The sequence below is a fragment of the Epinephelus fuscoguttatus genome, linkage group LG20 (genome assembly GCF_011397635.1).
Source record: "Epinephelus fuscoguttatus linkage group LG20, E.fuscoguttatus.final_Chr_v1".
NCBI lineage: Eukaryota > Metazoa > Chordata > Actinopteri > Perciformes > Serranidae > Epinephelus > Epinephelus fuscoguttatus.
In genome coordinates this window covers 12806533-12833071 of record NC_064771.1, presented here as the reverse complement: position 1 = coordinate 12833071, position 26539 = coordinate 12806533, and the positions used below count along the sequence as shown (strand labels likewise).

At 42.0% G+C, this 26539-nt stretch overlaps 1 protein-coding gene across 8 annotated transcripts in view; it reads right to left on the bottom strand.

Annotated features, from left to right (window-relative positions):
• Positions 1-26539, bottom strand: part of mrtfab (myocardin related transcription factor Ab) — a 49636-nt gene that overhangs the window by 6394 nt on the left and 16703 nt on the right. For 5 of the 8 annotated variants that reach the window (XM_049562648.1, XM_049562647.1, XM_049562652.1 and 2 more), the window contains 9 exons: positions 12892-12957; positions 6226-6281; positions 5463-5538; positions 4549-4707; positions 3403-3557; positions 2456-2605; positions 2176-2247; positions 1355-1539; positions 652-823 (listed from right to left, as the gene is read on the bottom strand). In XM_049562648.1, coding sequence (XP_049418605.1) covers positions 652-823; positions 1355-1539; positions 2176-2247; positions 2456-2605; positions 3403-3557; positions 4549-4707; positions 5463-5538; positions 6226-6281; positions 12892-12957 — 1091 coding nt within the window. Of the gene's footprint in view, positions 1-651; positions 824-1354; positions 1540-2175; positions 2248-2455; positions 2606-3402; positions 3558-4548; positions 4708-5462; positions 5539-6225; positions 6282-12891; positions 12958-18916; positions 19634-26539 lie in introns of those variants that run through there. The other 3 variants (XM_049562655.1, XM_049562650.1, XM_049562649.1) reach the window with 3 other exon arrangements.

The following is a 26539-nucleotide window of genomic DNA, read 5'->3' as shown; positions in this document are numbered from 1 at the left end:
AGGGAATCCCCAAAATGTCCTTAGATTATCTGAGGGGTCACAAAATGATTTAAAATGACACATTACAATATTACCGTTTGAGATCATGCATTAAAGATATAAGACACAGGATTTTCCTGAAGAAACAACAGGTAGATTCAAACAAAAGTAATCCCTCTCACTCAATCATGACCTATTACAAGTGTGTGGTGGTGTATTTTTCTGCAGAGACTCTGCCCTCTGCCTATATTTACTTATTTTCTGTGTCTCGGATGTTTGTGGACGTGTACATCACAGTGCTCAGGTGAGGTTGATGCTTTATAGTGACCAGGTGCCAGACTGTAAACACATCCACGAGACAAAGTGCCCAAAAATGCAAATGCTACGAGGCAGGACGCCAAACCAGAGTCTGGCGTTGGCTTTTACTTTCATTCTGACTAGCATGTTTACAAACAGTTACCCAATTTCAGCATAGTATACCTTTAAAACCCTCATGGTGCACACATTCAAAGCATCAAATGATCTTTTGCTGACTGGATTTTATTCAGCAAAAAAGTTCAAAACTTAATACAAATGGCAGCTACAACATATCTGGAAATACTTTCTTTTGGTTGTGTTATGTTCTTGGCAGGTACATTTCTGATCCTGGCTGAAATGGTCTGTGTAACTCACTTTGAACTCATCCAGGTTGGCTGGCAGAGTGCCTGGTTTGGCTCCTCCCACTGCAGTTTGGCTCTGACGGGCAGTCCCGCTCTGATTGGAGGGGGTTGGGGTGGTCGTCGTGGGAACACTGCGGGAGGGGGAAGGGCCAGAGTTGGTTGTGGGAGGCTGCTCTGTTGGAGGCCTGAGGGGAGGCAGAAAACAGTGAAGTATGAATATGGCTTGTCCTGCTTTGACACTGCAGGGAATGTTGTGATTTGGACCCAATTGCAGGGTCACGCAAATGTGTTGATGGTAAACATAAAGTCCTTCAAAACCAAAAACTATACCATGTAGGTTTCATCTTAAAAGCATATTCCATAAGTCACACGTTGTTACTGTCAAAGCACTGAAGCTAAGCTGGGACAGACCTTCAGTGATTACTTCTGCTTTAACTCCAGGCTCTACGGACTCACTCATAAACCACTAAGATGGAAGCAACAAACCACAGCAGAAAAAGTTGGGAGCACACAGGAAGTAATAATGAAAACGGCCTACAGGCTGTGCTGCACCAGTGAACTATGGGTAATAACTACTGGTTCAATAGGAGGGAGAAAAAAAGTGGGTGGCAAAGTAGCTGACTCTTTGAATAAAACCACTGCAGTCAGTCAACCTCACTTCCACACCACAAACACACACACACCCACATACACACACTGTCATGCTTGACACTCACTTGGGTGGGGCGGGCAGTATGGTGTGGTAGTTGTAGTGCTGCTGTTGCTGGTTGAGAATCTGCAGCTGCAGGAAGAGCTGCTGCTGGTGGAGGAGCTTCGCATAGGACGAGTCCATCTGGGGTGGACGCTCTTTGTCTGCCTTCTGGTCTGGAGGGATGTACTGGTGGTACTTCAGCTTCTTCACCTACAGCCAGGAGACCAAAGGGTTAAGATGCAAGTGGACTCTTTGAAGGGACAGTTCACCCCAAAAGCAAAACCAAATATTCTCCCTCTTGCCTGTAGTGCTTTTTATAGATTTAGATTGTTTTTTGTTTGTATTTCTGACTCTCAAAAAGCATTCTGGACATTTTAAACAGTCAAAAAAAGTATGTGCCTTCAGGACACGTAGGTGGGAAGATCAACAGTAATAACATAACTACAGTGAAAGAGCAGTATTTCCAGTTCAGAAAAAGAAGGTTTGTGTTCTCGTGTATTGATGATACCGCTGATGCGGAAAATGGTATCTCTTCCTCTTGCACAATGAATTTCTCTTTGTATGATTGTTAAATGTCTTCACACTGAGTCTAGACAGAAGCCTTGCCTCTCTTATTCTGAGAGAACTGACACCAAAACCACAGGGAAGGAAACCTGATGGATGAGGGATGAACTCCACATTCTTAATTCTTAAAAGAAGAACTACTGTCATGGAGCAGCCTAAAAATATATGCTGACAACTTCCCTGCGGTGACTGTTGTGGATTAGTATTTTCTGCACTCAATCAGACCCACAACTCCAGCGCCAGCGCCTGTTAAAGTGAAAACAAAACAAAGAGCTTGCTGACCTTGGGTTTGCTGTCCTTTGGTTTCTTAGGTCTCTGTGGAGGACGGTCCGAACTCGCCTTAGCCTGAGACTGCTGACAGAAACCGTGAGAAACGGGGTCGGGGAGGAGGAAGCAAGGAAATGAAGAGATGAGGGAGGGTTAGCCAGTTATAGCTGCTCCACAAATAGAGATTAAGGTCAGATTTATTCATAAGTCATCAAATCTGCAGGATGTTCAACTCGAAACAGAGACATGTTTTGTGGTTCTATGAAAGAGAGGAAAATAACCAGCATTACCGCACCTTCACATGTCCAGCAGAAGGGCGGGAGTTTGTTAAGGTCAGCGTTGTCCCATTTGTCACTTTCGGGAATGGGGAGGAGTTTGACCCATTCACCTGGGGAGGAGGAGGTGGTGGTGGAGGTGGTGGAGGAGGAGGGGACTGTGTAATAAACTGAGAAGATATTACTCTGGTTAATGGTGTGATAAAGTTAATCACCAGTGGCTATGTTTCATGTAGTGATGGGTGATAACGAACGAATGATTCTTTTTGAAAGTCTCTTTTTTTTTTAGTGTCCATTATTTACTGGGTCAGCCTGTTGAATGTCTGAGTCCTCATGAGTCCCCGACTTTTCCCATTCGCCCACTCACTGTTATTGTAGGGTAATGCTAACACTGCCTGCTACTGTGAGTGAACAAGCAAGGACCGATTGAATCAGACTCGAGTCCAAACCTCTGCCAGGTTAGGACCAACAGTCCTTTAGCGTGCTCCCCGGATGATCGTTCCTCTGACTTTGGTGTGTTCATGAGCTTCAAGTTAAAATGAGGAAACAACATGGATGCTACAAAGGTGTGTTGTATATTACTGGTAGGAGTGTTTAAACAACAACAAAAAAAAAAAGGTCAAAAAAGCAAAAGAAACGAATCAGCTGAGCCATAAAATATGTTAGACTCATTTTTCAGATTATATCAAATGAATGTAACACAATGCCGCAGTAGCTGTTGAACATTTATGAACTATAACGGAGTGTCATGGCGAAACTGACACCAATTTTTTCAAAAAAGTATCAAAACTCAAAAAGTATTATACATCTACATGTATCATCTCAAAGGAACAGATGCTGTGAAAAGAATTGTTCCGCCCATCACTACAGTTTCATGGCAAAGTCATCTAATTAAATTTTGTTATGTTTGAATCACTGCAAGTTCAAGTGACCTTCTTTTGACGTAAAAGACATCTTGTGATGGTACCTGTGATGGTGACACATCCCCGTTCTGGGTAACCATGTCCGAGGGGGACAGCTGAGGGACGGCACTCAGGGGAGAGTCGTGGTTGGTTAGCTGGTCTGGTGACAGAGCGTCACTGCTGTCTTCATCCAAAGACGAGCTCTCTCCCTTTGGAGAATCTGTGACGGAGAGAACAAACCTTTTCAAATTCAGTGACACAACAGTTACTGCAGCATCACCTGGTGGTGCGTTATAAATCTCTATGGCCTGAAAACGGCTCATGAACGTGGGAGTCTTCCCAGACTCTGTAGCCTGTGGACAAAACAACTGACAAAGACCTGGCTTCCTCACAGTGTGTCACGCAGTCAAACACAGTCATCACCTTCTGATTGCTACACGGCCATTACTAATTTTAGAGAAGTTAAACAACACTGTATGTCCCCTTCCGCCATATTTCAAAACAGGACTATGTCCAAACATTGTTGTTGTGTCATATCTGTAACAGAGTACGGTGATGCAACCTGTAGTTACTAATAAGTGTGTGTGTTTACACACTCACCTTTACAGTGCTGTATTACAAGTGTGTGTAGATAACTGGATATCGTAATCACGTGGCTTAAGGTGTGTTCCGACTGAATGCAAATGAGATTTCAGAGGTGGCGCAACTGCACACAGTCAGTAGCATAATGGTAACTCAATAATACAGGTGAACATGTTTCAACTTGACTGCAACACCTGCACTCATCCCTCAGCTTTGTGCCTCCAATAAATTCAGCAAGTCAGTAAATGAGGCGAATTAATTCAGTTTGCGTTCAGTCTGAATGCACCTTAAAGCGCCCGGTGTTATGTGTTTATAAGTCATTATGAATCATGCTCGTGTGATTGTGAGTCTTACTGTATGTTGCACAAGTGTGCAACCCTGTGCCTGCATGGTTGTATGCTGTTGTATATTTTTTTTTTAAATGTAATCTGGATACATTATATTAAATTTGTGTGTATGCATACTGTGCTGTCTGTATGCTTTCTGTTGCTCCTTATTGTCCATTTATTTATCTGTGTGTGACTATAATGTGTGTTAATAGTTGCAAATGTAACTGTGAGTTTGATTTTTGTCCTTTACTGCAACATCTGAATGATAGTGAGCAGTGTGCAAACTGTGCGTGTAGTTACCCAGTGGTGAGTGCACGGGGCAGTCGACAGACAGGATGTTCTTGTGAACCAGCTCGATGGGACCTGGTCTGTGGGAGATCTTGTCGTTGAGGTCGTCAGCCAGTCGTGCTCGCTTCAGCTGCAGCTGCTTGGCCTGCAGGGACGGCTCTGCCGACGTCTCTGTGGTGGACACAGCAAGACAACGTGCATGCGTGCAAATTCAGTAATCATGTGATTCAGTTTGATCTACGAGATACAACCAGGTATGTGTTTTGTAAACGCACAAGAGGTGCTGTATATGTCATAATTTCAGCGCATTCTTACAGACAGGAAGTTGAATTTCTAAAGATCATAGATTTGGTGTTTTAAGGCCCTTGTAGCACTTCCTGTATTTAAATTTAAGCTCAAATTTAAGATGCTACTTGCTGCTAGTTTAACAAGGAAATCAATTAAGGGACAGCATCAAGTCAAGCTGATATACAGAACATTAATATATGTGATGCAAACAAACATGCCACGTCATAAAGCCCTTATATGTGTGTACAATAAAAAAAAAAAAGGGTTTACACCAGCAGATAAAATTGAGCATAGACCCCTCAGATTATTTCAGACTCATTCTAACGTAACAGAAGACTTGATCTACATGGCAGAATCAGGCAATGAGTTCACAGGGCTTATGCAGTGCTGTCAGCTTCTAAGAAATACAGTTAAACTTGGTCCACATATAAATATGAAATAGGAACCACAGGTTAACCTTATCACATGGGAACTAGTTCCGTTTTGTTCACTGTGTGGTTCCTTTTTAATTCGGTTTCGTGTTTTTCAAACAGACTCAGACAGAGTGACTCAAACCTTTCATTGTATTCTTTTGAGATTACAGAGGGAAGTCTTTTGAGTCTGAAAGTGCATTTACCACTTGAAGGTTAAAAACTCACCTTCCAGAATGTGCATCCTGACCAGCTCAGAGCGCTCAGGACGACTCCGGATCTTCCTCTTCAGATAATCCTCGGTCTGGGGAATACACGTGTGTAAGGAGGAGGATCACAAGCAAAGAGATGAGAAACAAGCCCGTAATCAACCCATACTATAGTGACAACACTCAAATAAGCCCTTTAATGGACACTTGTTACACTGCAATAACGTGCTACATATATTCTTCACCTGCGATCTTTGTTACGGTGCCAGTGTCCAATATTGTGACATCACTCTCATTGAATTTTCTTTGTGGGTTTACATCTGCAGTCAGTGCTTTTTTCTTTGGTTCTCGTTGCTAATGCTATCTATGCTACAACTAAAAGCATCCACAAACCAGGTATTGCTTGAATTACTATTCCAATCAGTAACAGAGTAACAGACTAGATGCAAATTACTCATTTAAATCTTCTCTAAGCAACTTTGCATGATGGCAGCTCCAGATGGCAGCGAGAGGTAGATCTGACCTTGGGTTATTAAAAAACATGATAATGATGCCAAGCCACCCTGTTGCTTTGTGCAGCTCCTAAAACGAAGAGGGCCACCTTACTACTATCTGTATGGCATCTAAAGTTTCGATTTGTTATTTCCTGTCAGCAGAGTATGAGGTGTCTATACTGACGGTAAATTAAATTACAAATAATGCTTTGCAGATTATGCTGTTAATATTTACGGGTAATGTTTTGTTCCGCAGAGATTCAAACTCACTGAATTTAAGACACTCACCCTTGCTCGCTCCAGACTTTTCCGCTGTTCATGAAAGGCTGCCGGACTCTTCAGTGCTGCATGGATAGAGGGATGAAGAAGGGGGGAGGAAAGAAAGAGAGAGAGATGAATCGTGACGCTCCTTCCAGTAAGTGACAATGTGAGAACAGTCACTGCTATAGAAGAAGACAAACTCAAAGCAGAAGTGGCTGCAGGACGAGAGGGTCAGGAGTGCTATTCTAACCACACACACTGATGATAGCTCAGGAGGCTGATGGGCCGCTGCAGCGTGCTGTGTGTGCAGGAATACAGCACAGTTTTTCTGCAGTGAAAACTTCCTCGGTTATCACAAAGAGAATTGTACCTGCAATCGATTTCTTTGGCCAATTACTGTGCTGTTCAGATCCCAGTCATGTTATCATTGTGCTCATTGGGGCTTTTACATTGAAGCAATGTAGGTAAGTTAGGCATTATGGGAGCAAATATTCAGGCAAACCTCAGGGAATCACATGACTATAACCATGACCATGAGCTTTCCTAAACCATCACTAAGCAGTTTCATATGCCTAAATTTAACTCAGTTTGTCACCTTTTCAATAAAATTACTTTATAAAAGTATCCCGTGTATTCTATCATGTTTGAACTGAGAATAGAAGTTGTTTGAATCTACATTTGGACATTTTTGTCTGTGATTTTTCACACCAAAGCAGACGCTAATTGAACTTTGAGTGAATCGCAAACCTCCAACACACAAAACCTGTTCAATGTAGCAAAACCTTTCCATGTGCCAAGTACTCACACATATATCCAGATTAAACTCTTACATACCTTTCATAAATCAGCACAATAGCCCCACTCTGTGATAGTTTTATGGCTATTTTACACCGAAAACGCTACTGATGTGCGCTGACTTGTGTGGTGCATTTTGTAGATAGCAGACTTCCAGAACTATTTCAAAGGCCAACTGTCTGTGCTATGTGAGAGATGGACAGTAACTGGGAGTCTGACGATAATAAATCCTTGATGACAAGTAGTCTGGAGTGGATCGTTAAAAGGAAAGCATGGAGACAGAGGAGAGTGTGGACCGATGCACACAAAGGAAATATATGTTCATCACTGCACTCAGCCATGACTGTCCGCAAAACGTTTTAAGTACATGGGTGGGGGTGTGAAAGTATTTGTGGTGTGTGTGTGTGTGTAAACACATATTTCTGCATTTTAGCCAGCTAGTCAAAAGCAAATGAGAGTATCACCATTAAGGTGAAGCCAAAAAAAGAAGTTTACATTTTTAAAATGATAATTTTTTAATGTGCAAGAATCATATTCCAGATCCAAGCAATTAGAAAAATGTTTGACAAATTTTTCCACTTCATTCATGCTTTCAAGTTAAGTCTATGCCTAAAATGGATTGGTCACATTAAGATAGTGGGCAAAGAGGACGGTTTCCAATTATACTATGCACGATTTTCCTAAAAACAATGTACAGACTCATACAAAAGGAATCCCTCTTAAACATCACTCATGACCCACTGGAAGTTTGTGGTGGTGTATTTATCTGCAGAAACTCTGCCCTCTGCTTGTACATCTTATTTTCTGTGTTCCAGATGTGTATGGGCGTGTTCCCCACAGCTTTATTAAAAGGTAGTGACCAGGTGCCAGCAGGCAGCAGGAAGCAGCAGGCATTCAAGAGACAAAGCCCGGAAAAAAACGCAAATATAGCATGATGAAATCAAGACGAGAGTGAATCTGGGGCTTGCTCTTACTTTCACTTTGGCTGGCGAACATGTTTACAAACAGTAACCGACAATCCTGCAGAGCATACCTTTAAAATCATGAATAGCCAAACTGAATAAACATCTTCTTTTAGACTTGTTGGACACCAAGGGCACCCAAACGCGTAGTCTTAAACATTTTAAATTTGAGCAGCAGTGATAATTTCATAAACAAAAACTATGATTAATGTTTGGCAACGACCTTTTATTCCATGACCAAGATGAGACCATGACGAGACAGCACCACACTTTTACTGAACACTAACTGTGACATTATTAACATGCAATATCGTTGATGACAAAAGACTAGACTAAAATGTGGCAGCAAAAAATAAAAAACTTTGCTAACATGTCTTGATTTTAATTAACAAAAAAAGAGGAGATGAAATACTGTAGACTAGTTAGCCAATATGAGTATGAGTTAACTGAGGTAAGAGAAAGAGAGTGTGTGTGTGCGTGTATATCAGTGTGTAGCAAGTGTTGGTTAATCACTTGACCAAAAAAAAAAAAAAATGAATGTAAAAATGTTCAATAATCTGAAGCCACAAAAAGACAAAAATGTCAACACTTCTCACTGATTGAAACTAGTCTAAGATAGTTACGATTTTCTTTTAATGAGATAAAACTAAAATGCCCAGATTTTTAGCCAACTAAAACTTGCATTAAAAAAGGACTGGGGTTAACTGAATATCCTAAAAACTAATAAGGACTTTTTTAACAGTACTTAGACTGAATAAAAAAAAATAGCACAACTAAGCAGACACAAACAGAGATGTTTTTGGACAGTATTTGGGAAAGGATAATGGGAGGACACTGGCAGTTATAATGATGCAACACAACATTCATTAGATTGGTCAAGAGCTGGTGAAATCCCTGCCAAAAGGTGTGTGACACAGGGCGTCCACTGTATGTGTGTCACAGACGACTGGGTGGGGGTGGGAGGCATTCCTCGTGTCACAACCCCTGAAGTTCACAAGGAGACCTACATGCCAGTTGTGACATAACCAACGGTCAAGAACTCAGTCAGATGATCCTGTTACTATCATCTGCTGAGAGTCAACAAAAAATGTCTTGTCCATGGACTGTGGGTTTGACTGATGTCAGTTTGTTGATATAGCAGAGTCATACTGGCCTTTGATTGAGATCAGATGTCAGGCAAGCAACGTGTCCGCTAATATTAATAGAGAAATGTGAAAGGTAATGTTTTTGTGACATCATTTGAACAAAAATCTTGGCAGCAATGAACCCTTTGTTCTGGACAAACAGAACTAATGTAATACATCTCGTAATGTCGCTCTAATTGACAATTTATTCGTTTTCAGCAGCAAGTATGAAATGTAATTGTATGTTTGAACAGCTGCCCTTTTATGACTGCCAAATCAATCTCTATTTTATACTTGTGCAAGTCAGAAACGATAAAAAAAACCACCAGCTGTACTGTGCATCAGGCTATTCTGAAACACAGAAACAATAATCCAAGACAACAGAGCAGAGTCGTGTACTTGGCCACATTTCTCAATATGATCTATTGATTCAACAACGCTCGTAATACACAATTTCATTGTTTTACAACCTCAAACAAACTAGGCGGAATACTGAAAAAAAGGCAAAATATGATCTGAACATACAAAGTGGAAATGAAATCTTTTAGCGCACACACCCTTTTCAAATCTGTTTTCACTAGAGGGAACATGACCCTGACACAGAGCCTACAATCTCTACTGAATATCTCAGATGCTGATGAAGAAAGTGTGGTTCAATAATCAGCTTTAAAGTGGCCAAACGTATCAGCCAGCAGCTCAGACATACTCTGATTTTTGGTTGAATTACTACACCTAATGACAAACATGGCTGGCCTATAGACACAGGAGCATTGTTATTGCTTGTTAACTCATATATCTATGCCTTTAGTAATCTAGTGCAATAGTCATGTTTCCATTCAATTCTCAAATTTTAGCAAACTTTTGACATGTCACAAACAAGGAATGGGAATCAAGCACATTTCCAACTACTGGTTTGGAACAAATAAACTAGGCTGCAAAGCGTAGTTTAGTCAGACGTTGGTGGTGGCTACGCTTTACGCATGGCCAGTAAACAGAGTAGAAGAAGTAGAGGTTGCTAACTAGAAACAAAATAAGTGGCCTCGTCATATAACTCATCTATGAGAGCAAAATAGAGAGAGGTCTTCAGGTATTTCTTTCAGCTGGTCAAGTTTTAAGTGTTCTTTCAGGTCAGCTAGTATTGGCCATGTTTCATGCTGAATGGAGACGAAGACAAATTAATGGAATCATCATGAAGCAGAGAAAGATGCCAACGGTGGAAACAGGTAAAAGTTTGCTACGACAATGTATTCGGCAATGGCGTTTCTATTTCCCATTTATCGCATCAAATCTTTTTCGACAAAGGCAAAACCAACTAAATCGAGAGTAAAAATTTTCTTCAGCAAAACTTTCAGCAAATTATCCTGTGTCCAAACAGATTTTTTTAACGCAGTACTTCAAAATGCGCATAAAAATATGTTCATGGAAACAACGGCTCATGATTCTCTTCTGTACTCTCTTGTTCAGAAACAACCTGCTTCACACTTAGTTAGCTGATATTGACACAGTGCAACAACAGCAACTTTGTAGCGTCACTGATCTAAGTGCGAGGCCAAGTGCGTTCTTCAAGAACACCCAGACGATGGTTACTCAGAGAGGGAGGGTGGAAAGTTACTCATTCACACCACCTACAGCTGCAAAAACCAGTGTGAGGGATTACATCCTGCAGCAACACTGACCCTTCATCAGTTCCCAGCACCCACTGTCTCCTCTACAGCTGCGCCACATGGTTGAAAACATATTACAATATTAAAAGTCCAGTGTGTAGGATTTAGTGGCATCTAGCAGTGAGGTTGCAGAACCGAAACTTCCACTGTGTGCCAAGCGTGTAGGAGAATAATGGTAGCCAATGTGAAAGCACGAATGGACCTATCTGTGTGGGTAGTGTTTGATTTGTCTGTTCTGGGCTTCTGTAGAACAACATGGTGGACTCCGTGGAAGAGAACTTGCTCCATTTGTAGATATAAACGGCTCATTCTAAGGTAACAAAAACACAATGCTTCTTCTTTTTTCAGGCGATTCTAATCTGATGAACAAGTAGTTATGAATATTATATACCACTACTGCCAAAAAATGCCCCTAAATCCTACACACTGGACCTTTAAGAATATTCCACCATACAGATCACAATTTGTACATATTATTATACGATTCTGCTAAAATTCGATAAATGATGCACCCTGCTTGCTCTTTAGCAGTTAATATAATCTTCACTGTCCTATAATTCAACAGGGGCCTTGACAGCTGAGCAGCCTTTGCTCTACTTTGCTGTGTCTCCTGGCAACAGTCAAAAATAATGGCTCTTTGTAAAATCCTATGTTCGAGGAAAACATCCACTTGAGAGCAAACACAGTCTTAGGTGAATCTCTTATAAACCTATTCTTTCTCTTTCTCCCTCCTTAGGTATTTGTCTCTTTGTTTCTCCACAGAGGAGTAGCCTGAGAGCGAAATATTCTACCAGTACACGTTGATCCCGATTCAACGGTCAGGCCTGAGGCCTGTTGCATAAGGAGGAAACGGACAGATTTACTGCAACTATTAAATCTGCTCTCTGCCCACTACAACAAGTACCTGGTCAGAGTGTCCTCTCCAGCACATTCTTTCATGCCTAACCCCCTTTTAATGCAAACTGAGCCAGGTGTGTTACTTTTAAGTGCATTGTTGTTGAACTGATATGCCAAAGGATTCATCCAGGGTTATATTACCACAATATACAACACCTGAAAAACAGTCCAACGCTTTCTGACACAAAGCACATTTTAGTTTCTTTACCTGTCACAGCAGTGAGTGCAGTTTTCATTCACACCTGCTTTGTCTTCATTTTGGACAAATGCAAATAACCTCTCCATCTTTTCATCTTGAGACTCACAAAAATATTCAGTGTATCTTAAGTTCCTCTGTCTTTAATGGGGATTAACAGTCACCAAGTCAGGTTTCCTACTTTCATTTAGAGACCTTCTACTCTTCAATCACTTGGTCATAGAGGATTATTTACCGTACATATTGTACGAGGCTGAATGCTGGGTCATTTTTTTAATTACAAAGACCCTTCTTGAAGAAAGTCTCGTACTTACTGTGCATTGCTACGTTTTAATGAAGAAAGAGTAAAATAAAAAAAAGGCCTCTTGTGATGAGAGGAACTCTGAAACAGGAAGTGGATACAGAAGAAGAGGAAGCTGCACTATTTGATAACACCAAGTGGTGCAAAAACGCCACCAAATGTGACACATGCTGAACGCTCATACCGATAACAGAGCTGACACTTTCAGTAAAAACCAAGATGCAAAGATGTCTCAACCTTCATGATTTTGTGTTACCTGAAGATAACACACTCAGAAAGGTACACTGTTAACATATCCTGTATAGCACATGAGGATAATCAGATAGCACATTTAACTTATGAAACAATTGACCGTGCGCATATAGCTAAGTGTTAGTATTATGTGACGACCCAATCAATCTCTGACAGGGTCTGACACTCTGTCTGATTCTGTAGGATAGGGAAAGGGTTAACACTCTGACATCGGCTCAAAGACACAGATACAGTGCTCTGGTTGTCAGTATACGTTTCTTTGACATTACATAACACTAAGATCTTCACACGCTAAATAAAAACTACACTACTACACAGCAACACTAAACAGACAACACGAAAGAGACCGAGTCAGTTTGAGCTTTTTCTGTGGTGTGTACTGTGCATGTACATCCTTGTAGATGCCATATGCATGTGTGTTAAAATGGAACTGACCACACTGACAATACAAGTTTGCTGAATAGAATACATTTCAATTCAGAGACTTAAATCAGAGACTTACGTGGCATGATCCCTTGGCTGACCAGTTCCTCTCGTGTGCGTCTCTGCTGGAGTTTGAGCTGGAGAACTGCATGGAGACAGAGGAGGTGAGGGGGGGAGACAGAGGAGAAGAGTCAGTACAGCCGGCGAGAAGAAGAAACTGCAGCGATGGAGCTCTGAGCTCTTAAAGCTTCCTTATTGTTTCTTATTGTCCTCTGATCAGTGGTCCATCTGCCTCGTTCGCATAAATAACCACACACGAGAACCCGACTGACATGAAGAGGACCTGCACTCTCTGGCACCCAATACATCCTCCCATTTCCCCCTTCTTTTGTGCTTTTTTTGAAGCTAGGAGGCAGAGGAGGCGGGTACCAAGAGGGCGTGAGCAGCGTACTACACACTTCCTGTTTCTGGACTATTTTTTTATGTGTGCAAAGTGTGTGCAGTTGTGTGTAAAAGAACAGCCATCATAGGAAGAATCAGTAAGAGAGAGAGCGAGAGCAAGCGCAGCAAAACAGATAAAAGAAACCAGTCAAGGAAGGAAAAAGGAACAATTAGATGTAGAATGCAGACTGAAACAAGACCGGCCTCGATTAGAGAGGAGTTGAAAAAAAGTGCATGAGGGCCGATTGCGCCGTCATTTCAAAACAGGAAGCACTTGTTACATAATGCAGGGGCTGCGAGAGAGAGTTTTAAGGAACACAGCACTGGACAAAAGAAGCAGGACCATGGTTGACCTTTCTGCACAGTCGTTCTCATCTCGGTAGCTTTTACGAATCAACTCTCAGGCTGAAAGCTCATTCTGGCCCTATTGTCTTAAATAAATGTTAAAGTAAAAACAAATTAGAGACATGATGAATAATTTTACAGAATGACAATTTAAACACGGACATCTGCAGGATCATGCACTGAATTTCATCATTTGCTGCAGTTTCACTGCAACACTCAGAGTTTAGAGAAGTGACCCCTCAGTCAGTCACACAGCAAACTAACTGATTACAAACACATCACCAACCATGACAAGAATGTACAGAACAGCTACAGGGTCACTGCTGACACTTGCCTGTGGTGCGATGGGGTTTCTGAGGTCGATAAGTAACTGATACTGCACTATACTTCCACTATGCTTCTTGGCAATGGCCTGTTTCCATTTTAAAACCAAAGATGTGACACACACTTGCAGTTCGTGTTGGTTTTAAGCTTGCTAGTTTGACAGAATCCGGGGAAGGAATGAGTTTATTTTACGCCAAATACTATTTTCACTGACATTCAGCTCAGCTCCCCTCAGCTGAGACTCTTGTTTTATATGTACCAGCTGTCCCTGTTGATGGGGTATGTGTGTGTGCACGAAGTGTAACGCACCACTGAAGCTTTCCGAGCATTTCTGGGCCGAGGGTTGTGTCTGCTACACAAGCAGCACCTGTTCCTCCCCACTAACAAAGTGACATCATTGGTGCTTGCAGGCTAGCTAACCTGTTAGCCGTCCTGCGTAGCTGCTGCTGCTGTTATGACAAACAATCCAGGCCTGGACAGAAACACTGCCAGTTCCATGAATTAACATCACAGCCTGTGCGACTAAATGTCATTCCTTGGCTCTAAATGCTCGCTGGCGATCCCAGCTCCCCTCTGTTATATTTACAAGTGTGCATGCTCTCCTTCGTGAGGGATGAGGCTAGCACTAGAGACTCCCCTCTGGAAGCAATAACATGTCAGTTCACATTCAGAGACGTAAACACAGAGACCTAAACACAGTCAGGCATGCTCATGTATGTGTTGCACTAGCAGCTAAGAGATTCATTTTCCCACAGTGCCAAACACACGGGCAAACACTTAAGAGACTCACGTGTTGCTTGACCCACACACCCACACGGACACACACTGACCGTGCCACGGCCGAATGCAGGATAAGATGCCAAGCCACTTGGCACTTCTAGGGAAGAGGTTTATTCTGGGAAAGAGAATCTTACACTTTCCCTCTATCTCAGCCTCACATCTCCATGCTCCCTCCTCATATTCTTTCACACAGACAGGGCACTCCAGTTAACTTATTTATTCTCTCCTGCACTCTCTCTCTCATTCCTCTGTTTATTCCTCATCTCTGGCAGTAAGCAAACTGGAAATCCTTGCATTAGTGGGTTGTTATAGCTGTTATCGCCAGTTTATCAACCAAATGAATTGCCATAGACGTTAGTATAAAGGCTAATTTTCTTTGTGGTTTGACAAAGAGAAGCAGAAGTCTCACAGTGACACCTCACGCATGCTGGAGATGGTGCTACGTGTGAAAAGCTGCAGTTGTGTTAAAACTGTAGGCTGAGGTGGGGAAACCAAATCATATGACAATTTAGTTGTTATTACTGCACTACCTACGAATAAAACACATACTAAACAAATATGGAAGCCAGTAATTGTTAGTAAAGGAATCATAACCATAAAGTAAGCTGTACACTGGTGCCAAAATGTATATGAAAAGTTTTATACTGATAGTGAGTGTGTTTACATGCAGGTAAGAAACCTAGCTATTGTCACATATCAGCATTAATCTAAATTTCCATAGTTTAATTCGAGGTTGTGTGCACATGGCATCAGTGTGGGGGTTGTTGAGCAGCTAACATGGCAACAGTACTGACAGAGCCAATGGTGTTAACCTGGTTGGGAGAGGGATTACGCTTCTGCAACAATGGCGTTCTGCCACTTTGGGTTAGGACATTATCAGTGGCAACTGCTATATAAGCACAATGCGGAGTGGTGGCAATTGGCTAGCCACTGGGATACACACACAGGGACTCACATGGAATTACAAGCATGCGTGGCAGGATGGTCTACGAAAACAAATAACAGAGAAGCTCGGAATACAACGACTCCGCTATTTCTTTAAAGAGCAAATAGTTGTTTGCTGCTACATTAATGCTTTAAATGCCAAATACAGCACCTTCAAATGGTGTATAAACCTAGACTTCCTTAACTGTGGTTAAGGATTAAGAGAAACCTGACTGACACAGTCAACTTCTGCTATAATATAATTAGGTTATTACAGTGCATGTGAACATGTTCTCTTATCTCCTGCCTTAACATGATTTTCCCACAGTAACCAGGTTTCACAAGTGCATGCAAACACAGTCAACAGTGATGCTGATGTTTTTTTTAAATTGTTAATGGATTCGCATTTGAAAAAAAATGACGATTAAATATGACAATGCCATCATCTAAATCAGGTTTGAGGGCCATTTTGGTTAATTTAAGAAAAGGATGAAAAGGCAGGGCAGTTTTATTGGGATACTAGGCCACAGCCAAAACTGGCCTCCGCACTCATAAAAAGCAAGAGCCAAGGAACAGAGCGAGGGAGAGAGACAGAAGGAGAGCAATTTTTAGATGAAGCAGAGGGAACAATGGTGAAAAGCACAATATTACTTATTTTTCATGGATGTAACAAATGTGTAACAAACAAACAAATCTGCAGCTGATAAAGTTTCTGTTGATTAAATGAGTTTATCAGGTAATGATCTTAGACAAGTCCAGTATCTAAACACAGCTGTCTCACAGCTACAAACTATGTCATACAGCAGAGGAAGAAGTTTCCAGACTTATGGTAGTAAGCCATGGGAGTTAGGGGATTCTGTGTGCATAAACTGACACAGAGGTCACATACATGACTGTCCATTTCAGCACAAGACGTTTGGTAACGTAAAAGTAGTGGGGGAAGAGGAATCCAAGAGTTAAGGTTCCAGTGGCGTCAGAGAGGCAGAAGGAGGAGGTCAGTGAGGTATTGCCAACTTCTTGGTGGCCAACTGGGCTAATCCTGCTGTGCTCATTCGTCATTAGATCTGTTTAAACATGTCTGAGTTCGTCACTGTCCCCAAAGACCCCTAGGCTTGGCACAGCTAAGCCTGCACACACCGACAATAGCAACACACATGAAGGCAGAATAATGCGAGCCAAAACTAAGTAAAATAGTGGGCACATGAGGACGGAAACATGCGTGATCACACTGACACTCGGCTAACGAACACAGACCTCACAGACGCTCTGCGCGGACGTTACGCTTGGCATCGGCATTGGAAATGTTCTATTTAGAAAGCCTGTTAATGTTCTCCTGCTTGAGCTCATCATTTGCACAGTAGCAGTGGTTTCATTGCATCTGTTGAACAGAGAAATGAAGGCACCGTCTGACCACAGCAAATGTTTCACACATCAGTGAGAATGGAAAGAGGCTAGAGGGCAGAAACAATACCAGGTTAAGGCCATTCACACCTTGCAATCACTCCTATTGCCTTCGCACTGCCACACTGTGCCGGGAAGCCAGATGTCAACATGAGGGGTCGTGGTGAATACTAATTATCTTAAAGTTCAAGAAGGGCGAGTCAGGCTCCCAGAGCTTTCATGGCTTTATGCAGTACCTGTCACTCACACTTTCTCTAGACATGATGCACGATTAGCAAAGGTAGCGGTTAGCAAAAAAAAGCACCTGGAATAATAACTGACAGCTACAGTGTCATGTGCACAGCGACACTGTAACATGCCAGTCCTTTTTATGGTACAATAGAAATTCCTTCCACCTGTTTTTTTATCCATTCCCCTTCCTTTTTTTCTGGACATTCTCCATCTTCAGCCATTTGAACCTCACAGGAATGTTTTGTTTCATCTGTAGTCAGTCATCTGAGACTGACCCTTGCTTGTAATGCTTGTAATGTTGGTTATAAACAAACTGAAGCTTATTTTACTGCAGCCCTGACCAAACCATTCCAAATTAGGCTATATCCCCAATATCTAACATTAAGTCACTGCTGGCTGTTTTATGTTTTCCCTTTCAGTGGAGAAATATGTTTTTTAAATCCGCTGGGCAGTGTTTGTTTTCCTCTGTGTTTGTGCACATCAAATTTAAATCCAAAAATGTGCAGTGTCAGTAAGTGTCACATTATCACATTTGATAGAGACTAAAATACTACTACTACTACTACTACTACTATGACTACCACTACAACTACTACCACTACAAAAAACAAAAACATGACAGCATCAACTTACAATCTGGCTGAAAAAAAGATTTTATATGTATTAAATATTTGCACGTACCTCCAGTTGGACCATAACTTAAAAAAAAAGCTCTATGTGAAATTAGTAAAATTCACAGCGTATGAGTTGTCTGCACACCGTTTTCAGCATGGAGGTGGCTGAGCTAGCAGCTAACAATGCTAACTCCATAAACAATGGTAACAGTGCTGACAGAGCTAACGGTGTTGACAGTCATGACACTGTCCCAATATCAGCGGTAACTGCCATATGAGCACAGTGCAAAACAGCAACAAAGAGCTAGCCAGTGGGATACACATATGCACTAATATGCACTCGTGGCCAGACCGGCTTACCACAACAAACCACAGAGGAGCTCGGGTTGCAACACCCATAGAGGTGGCTTGACTCAATTCTCTGCTCAGGTCGGCATTGCTCCACTAAATCCGTACACTGCAAACAGTTGTTTGCTGCTGTATTAATGCTCTGAATGATGAAGCTTTTGACAAAAATGCTATGGAGCAATGCTTTTCTGTTTTGTTCGTTATCATGAACAGGCATGCAGGTGACATGATACATGTCTCTGCCAGTGGTTTCACACTATTCCACTGATCTACAGGCGGTGGTAATGTGCCAGCAAAGGCAAAGAAGAAGAAGACTGCTAGCAAGTAAACATGAGCACACCATGGAGGTTAAAAATGAAAATTGTTTTGCAAATGTTTTATGAGGAAGAAGATGCCATGTGACTTTAACATCACAGGCTCAAATTTTTACACCAGTGGTCGCCCACACTTCCTTAATTTAACTTAGTGGCCAGGTCTGCTCCGTGACACAGGTTTATCAGAGGGAAAAGATCACCACTTCTATTTCCTTCCTACGCAGACCAGTCGACCAAATTGCTTATCTTTAGAAAAGCCCCATCAACCATTTATGTGAAGCCATAAAGTACTGATATGAACCTGTACACTGAGTCACATAAACACAAATCATATCAGGTGTCTTGAGTCTCTACTGACTGTGTGCAGCTCCGGATCGCCCACCTTCTTTCAGGCTGTGATAGACAAGTCTGTCATGATCCATCGTCAGCCCTGTCTTCTCCATGTCATCCCCCATTGGAGGAGAGCCCGGGGGGGAGGGCTCAAAGGACAGGCAATGGTTGGTGTCCAGCATTATCATTCAGAATGGAGATAAATTATTTGGTAAACATTGATCTTGTCAGTCAAAAGCGGTCCTCCTCCTGAGTCCCCAATGTTGGCTGTTCTGACTGAAGAGGGGAGGAAAGAAGAGTCCTTGATGTGACAAAACTGCACCAGCTGTCCCTTCAAATAGCTGTCCTCTCTCTCCAAGGGAAGGACATGAATCAAATGCTTCAGAGGAGCCTCATACAAGTCGAAGAAAATCTCCTTTTAAACCAAAATGTGGAGGAAAAATGCTGCTACTTCCTCTCCTCTCCAAGTGCCTCTCTCTTCTGTATCACAGTAATCGATTGGTCTGTCTCAGCTTCTCTCTCTCTCTTTCTTGTCTTCCTCCTGCTCTCTCCTTCTCTTGCAGTGGCAGCCGGCGAGTCACGACGGCGCTGGCTCTGCGAAGGTTTCCCAGAGAGACAAGGGGGAAAGAAATCCACAGGGCGAGTCGCGGATGAAAAGAACAAGGGAGCAGAGGGGAGGAAACTGAAAACAGGCCAGCGGCAGAGGAAGAGAGGACAGCAGTGAGCTCGGCAGGGAGAGTGCCCAGAGAGACTGCTCTGGTTGCAGCTCCTCCTGAATCTCTCCCTCTCTCTCTCTCTCTCCCTCTCTCACAGACACACAGACACACACACACGGACACACACAAGCAGGGAGTGCTGCCGATAAAGTTCTCCTGCTCAGCTGTTGCCATTCATTCACTGTTACAGGCTGAGGGGGGCTGCCACATGCAAACTCGTCCCTGTCAAACGCACAAACACAGCGTACAGGACAAAATCACAGTACTATGGATGAGACAATCTGTTCTTGAACACTTTCTAGACTACACAGGCTTGCCCTCAAAAATGATGACTCAGTTAATGTATGAACACTTTTTCGCGGACAAATGCCAGAGACTGTTTTCAGTGATGACCTCATCCGACATAATCGACCTTTGTCAAAGATACTCCGGTAAATCTGATACTGAGATGAATCACTCACTCACATTGGCTTTTAGAGTGATTGATTGATACCCAATCACCACTGCAATTCTAAAATGTTTTTTGAACCGTCTGCCCTTGAGGCAAGGCGTCTCGTTAAGTCAGGAACTCTGTAAAAAATGTTATCAGAGGGAGTGAGACTCTGATTGGACTGGTGCGACCGCAGAATCAAAGCCAATGCATCCTAATCCTGTCAGATAGCTAGATAGATTTTTTTGCGGTCCAGTCCTACCACCAAACTGTCTGGCTCCCGCAGAATGCTGATGGTAAACCCCGTCCCCGGCCGCACCCCCTTCCCCCCTCTCTCCACTGTTTTAAATAGCAAGGGCAGCTGGCCATAAGGGGGCTATATTCAGCTTGGTATCACCTGTGCGCTTGCAGGGTAAAGTTACTCTGAGGCACACATATCACTGCCTGCAAATACACACACGCAAACTTTTAAGCCGCATTTCCCTGCACTGAATCAATGTTTCATCAGGTGTGACACAAAGGGAGATACACTGCTTCCATACCTTTCATTTCATAATACAGACAGCACAGAGAGAAGTCCATCTATTAATAAACTAAAGGCCTGAGTAGAAATATCAAATATGAAAACTCAGCACATCATGTGACATCATGGCTGACCAGTGCAGACCACCTCTGTCAAACAGGTGACACACACATGACCGTGCTGCACCTGAAAACACAGACGACACCTCCTTGAACAAACGGTGACTGGTACCTACAATAACTGTCTGTTATGAGTGTGTGATTAAAGTCCACCTGCTGTTATGATTCACAGTCTGGGCAGGAAACGCAGAGATGATAACACACACAGGGATTAGGATGTCGCCGTGTGGGTTGAGCCAATCTCAGCGACACACACACGACACATCATCGACTGACACACAGCATGCCAAACATGTCAACTACATTTCATCTTCATGGCTCAAAATCCTAAATCCATTCTTATTTTTACTTTTGTTTTCTTGTCATTTTGAACTTCTGTGATCTAATCTGTGTTTTCTATATAACAAAACACATGGGGCTCTGATTCCTACGGCAATATAAACATCATGAGAGGATGACAATTTACAGCTTAACAGTAACGTATAAATTCTGTTTGATTATTGTCATTGTCACCTTGAGCAACAGGGCAAGGCAGCAGATTGCAGGGGAGTTTTTATGGTTTTAGGGCTTAGTGGCCATTGTGTGTGGGAGGTGCAGTTATGTTATTTCCAATCACTTGCCTACACCTGAATAAGTACCAAGCAGAGATGCAGGACTAAGTAACTAAAAACTATTGACGTAGCTTAAACACTAAGCCATGCGAGCAGCTCTGTGAGGCTGCATGTAGCCACAGTGGGGATTTAGGGGCGGCAGTAGCTCAGTCCATAGGGACTTGGGTTGGGAACCGGAGGGTCGTCTGTGCGAGTCCCCATCCGGACCAAAATATGGAGCGTGGACTGGTGGCTGGAGAGGGGCCAGTTCACCTCCTGGACACTGTCGAGATGCCCTTGAGCAAGGCACTGAACCCCCCCAACCGCTTGGGGCGCCTGACCAAAGGGCAGCCCCCTCACTCTGACATCTCTCCACTTTGTGCATGTGTGTGTCTTTCGGACCTGCGTGTAATTGACAAGCAAGAGTGAAAACACTGAATTTCCCCTCAGGGGATTAATAAAGTAAATAAACTTAAACTTAAAAACTTAAGCTAAATGCTAACGCTTAGCACCATGCTCCCAATGATAGTTCAAACATGCTGATGTCTAGCATGTATATTTCTCCTCTTGGCACCACGGATATTCTGAAGTTTCATGGCAACCCATTTAAACATTAAAATACTTCAGTCTGAACCAACACTGCCATCCTTTGTGCTTTTAACTTGGCTAAAAGCAGCACAAAACATCTGAACTATTAAGTATGATAAGCCTGAGTCCCAGGAGGCTTGCCAATGTTTAAAATGTATACCAGTGCTACCACTATATAACGCTTCAGCATGCTGTTTGTGTACAGTACTCTCCTCACAATCATTACACTGGGTGGGGATGTTAACCTTTAGCAAGAGAAATTTGCTGTCATAGTTCTGGCTTCGGGAACATTCCAGTGAGGCTATTCGGCCTTGGACATCCTTATCTGGGTCTTTCTTTATCCGTCACTGAAAAACATTTCTGGGAATTAAACAAAAAAGAAAACACTGCTTTTGGGGTAAGCAGGCAGGATATAATTACAGTATGAAGGTCTTGCAGAAGCAGTGACTCAAAGACTTCCTGTGGATGTGTAAATGAAAGGAAAACTCCCCCACAGCTTCCAGTCGGTCATTATAACCTGGACCACCGGAGGCACAAACAGCTAAAACATTAGTTGTTTTCTTGTAAAATGGCATCAAATCATGCTGCGTTTTGGTACTGAGATTGATTTTGATTTTTTTCTTTTTCCTTTTTGGGAGGAAATCTATTCAAGTCCAAATACAAGTGCATCAGGAGAACCAGATATTTAAAAGTGCTATCTACACTGGTTCTAGATAAAACGCTGCAGACAAAACAGCAGAGTAAAATGCAAACAACCACCAGTGAGCATGGGATGCAGTGAGCATCTCTGCACTGGCTTCTTGCGCATTGTCATTTCTTCAATCAGAACATACTGTTGCATATAATAACCAAGGACATAATTGAAAGACATGGGTTGACTAGGACAGTAGGACTATCAGAAACAGACATGACCTGAAGCTGAACTGTGTGCAGCGCATTAGATTATGACTTCTTCTACACTACTTGCTACAGCATCCCAAACATCAGCCACAGCTGCAAAAATACAACATGACCTTAAAACAATGCTTTTTTTTTAATTTCTGGCTGATGTTGAGGGGATAAAGTGACTAGAGCCTAAATGATTTTTATTTTTCTACCCTGGTGGTGGGAACATCATGACCCTCTTGGCACAGACTGCCCTTCAGCAGGACCTGCCCAAAACAATCACCCCACCACATTCCATTTACCTGCCCACAACAATTAGTAGTTTCCGCCAACCGCCCACAATCATCCCTAACCAACAAGACCAGGCAGGTCTGATTCAGGTGAACCACACATGAAAAGCCTGTGAGGAAAACTCTCAGGAATGGAACAAGAATCTGACTGGGAATTTAAGTCATAATTGGCACTGCAACTGAACAATATGCTCTGTGAACTCTTTCCAGATCAATGTGGGACTCCTGGTATATTCCCATCAGTGAATGTCTGTAATTATCTTTCAACACCTCCGTGCTTTTTATCATACTTCATCCCCCGCAATATAAATAACAGGAAATCAAAGATGCTGTCTGACGTCAATATCCTGTGAAAAGTAATATCGCAATCAATTTCTCTTCTTTACTTCCTGTTTATGTAGGGCTGCAGCAGAATGATGCTGGTACAGTAGGGCTGGGCAACATAACAACTATGTACTGTATATTTATATATTTTTTAGCAAGATAAACATTTTATACCATTTATATCAATATTGGGTCAAGTTGCGTTACGTAACGCTGTTTTTCTGAAAAGCCATGCCAGTGTGCATCTCTCCTTTCTCACACTCTCTGCACAGCTCCGCCCCTCTCACACTCTGTTCTCCAGCAACACTAAGAGAGACACAGAGCTGCTACTCTGTTTAATCTGTCTGTTAATTAGCCTACAGTGCGATGTTGGTCTATATGTTGCAGGTGCTACGCTAAATGAGTCTGTGAGATGAATTAAATTACCGCAGTAGCACACATGCAGTACAGCGCTGCGCTGTATGTGTGGGAGACAGAGCTGCTTGATTGTGTAAGGTGAACGTTTTGTTTGCTAGTTTGTGTGAGGTGGATCATAGTACATCACTATCCTTCTTGGTAGTTGTAGTCTGTTGTGACATTTAGACAGCACCTGGATGCAGGTGACAAATAACATACAAGACAAGACTTTCACAGTCATGTTGTAGTTTTGTGGCCTGTGCTGCAAACCTTTAAATCTCTGTAGCTCCAGTGCTGTATGCAAAAAGTCAACGTACAGCCCTGCTATGTGTTTCTTGTAATTTTTCATTTACATGTTGGGCAGTTATATATTTTCAAACAGGGAAAAAAAAAAATCCCCGTCTTTGCATTTTATTTTGATCACAGTCTATTTTCAGAGAAGTGCTTGAGACATCGCAAATGTGGCTTTGACTTGCAAATAAACACATAGCCCTGTTTGTGGACAATATAGAGATATATATCTTGTATTGCCATTTGGCCTTGAAAGTACCAAGATATGATTTTTTCTCCATATTGCCCAGCCCTATAGTACAGTAACACAATTTATGTCCTTCATTAAATTACTGACCAGTATGTTTGTTTCTATTAGTCAAAACCGGATCTGAGTGAATAGACCACCAAGCAGTTGTTTTTTATTACTTGCTAAAGGAAAGTTTACTACTGATGTGTCCTGGACACATACAGTATATTTGCACTTGGTAGTCTATAACATAAGCAGAATCAAGGATTAAGTACTTTGGAAACCAGCACCATCTCTCTCTTTCAATATGAGACCAATGAGTACCATGACATCACCTTTAAAAGAAGTGAAAACATTACATATTCATTCCCCTTACTCAGTTCTGACCAAAATGTGACATGATATTTCCTCATCTAAATGAGGAAACTTTTAACTTTAGACTATGCCAATTCTACTTAGCCATGGTTCTCCATTTAACACTGATGCACAGAGCATCTGTTAAGGGTTAAAAACTGAAGTGTCAGAATAGGTATTGTTTTGTTAGACTTGGGTAACATATTCACACTACACCCACTAATACTCTAGTCACAAGCAAGGTTACCAACAAGACAAATAGGCAAAGCACACACCTAACATAACCTGACCTGCCAAGAAAAACAACCAGACCATGCACCAGTCCACCGCAGGTCAGATCGGCCATTAACATTCCGGCAGGGAAAACAGAAGGTGTTTTTTCCTTAACTTCCTGGTTCTCCCCGCCCGCTCTGTTGTGGAATTTACCAGCACTGTTTGCATTTGGCTGTGACTCAACACTGACATCAGGCCTGGGATTTCTTACTGGTGCTTCCACTGAACTGCACAGAGACACAGCCTGAGGAAACTAGTTGATAATATCTGAACCAAGGCCCTCAGACTGAAGAGACTGGTAGCTGCAAGGCAGCCATGTGTGTAGTCATAGGGAGAGAAGTTGGAGTCTGGAACAAAACCCTTATCTAAACGGTGCTATGGTGAGCTGGCACTTAATCACTTTCTGTACTGTTCTCACTCTGTGCTTGTACTGGAAAGAGGTAAACTCACTGCCAGGAGCTTGTAAGCCAACTTTGCATGTGTTTGCAGATGAAGCAATTGTACAGGTCCTTTTAGGATATTGGCTGTATAATCCCTAGCTGACCTAATACTGCACTTTAGTTTTGCTTCCAAGAGCAATCTCTTTTTCATTAATTTTATTCTCTTTTCAGCTGTCAGAGTTGACACAGAATGGTCTACTACCTACAGATTTAATAACACAGCAATTTCTTCAAGAAAAAGTTGTCACATATGCAGGAAAAATGAATGATTGGGAAATTGTACAATGGCTAAGAGTGCAAACACAAACTGGGAGGAGTACTCAATCTCAATTCATTATTAGAGGCCCAGGGTGTCTATCAGTAAAGAAAGATATACTTTATTGATCCTATTTTCATATCTTGGGCTATCAGTTCTATTGTATATCATAAGATTGTACTTGCCAAGATCTCTGAGAGCAGAGACATATCTAAAATAAGTCACATGTGGCAATAAGCACTATCAGACAGATTGTTAACAAGCTGATAGTTTTGCCAGATTAGCTACCTCTTTAGATCGAGGCAAAACTCAAAGTGATTTTACCAGTAATGTTGCTTGTAATCCCTCATTGTACAGAAAAACTGCATATGCATGCACTCTTATGATCACCTGACTGCTCACACTCATGCTGAACCTATATTTTATGCCACGTTAATAGGTCTCAGCAATAGCTTTGGTGTGTACAGTTTTATATCGTAACCTACAAAAGTGCTGAAAACCCAAGCCACAGAAATCAACGTTAAATTGTAACAAAATAGTTTTCTTTAAAAAAAATCTTCAAGTCTTCAAGTTGGCCACTAAAATAAGTGTCACCAGTGCAGTGTCCAACCAAATGTCTCCCCCTCAGTTCCTGAGATATGGTGTTGAACAATGGCCAGAAAAGTGTTTTTGCTGAACATTATGGTATCACAGTGAAGCTGACTCTTGACCTTTAGGATACAAATTTCATCACTTCATCATTTTATCCTATGACACCTTTGTGGGACCTTTGTCATAATTTCCACATAAATTTATTAAGTTATGGCCAAAAATGTGTTTTATGAGTTCACAGTAACTTTGGCCTATGACCACCAAATTCTTATCAGTTCACTGTTGAATCCAAGTGGATGTTTATGCCAAATTTGAAGATATTCCCTTAGGGCAAATCTCAGATATAGCTTTCATGAGAATGAGACGCACAAAATCATTGC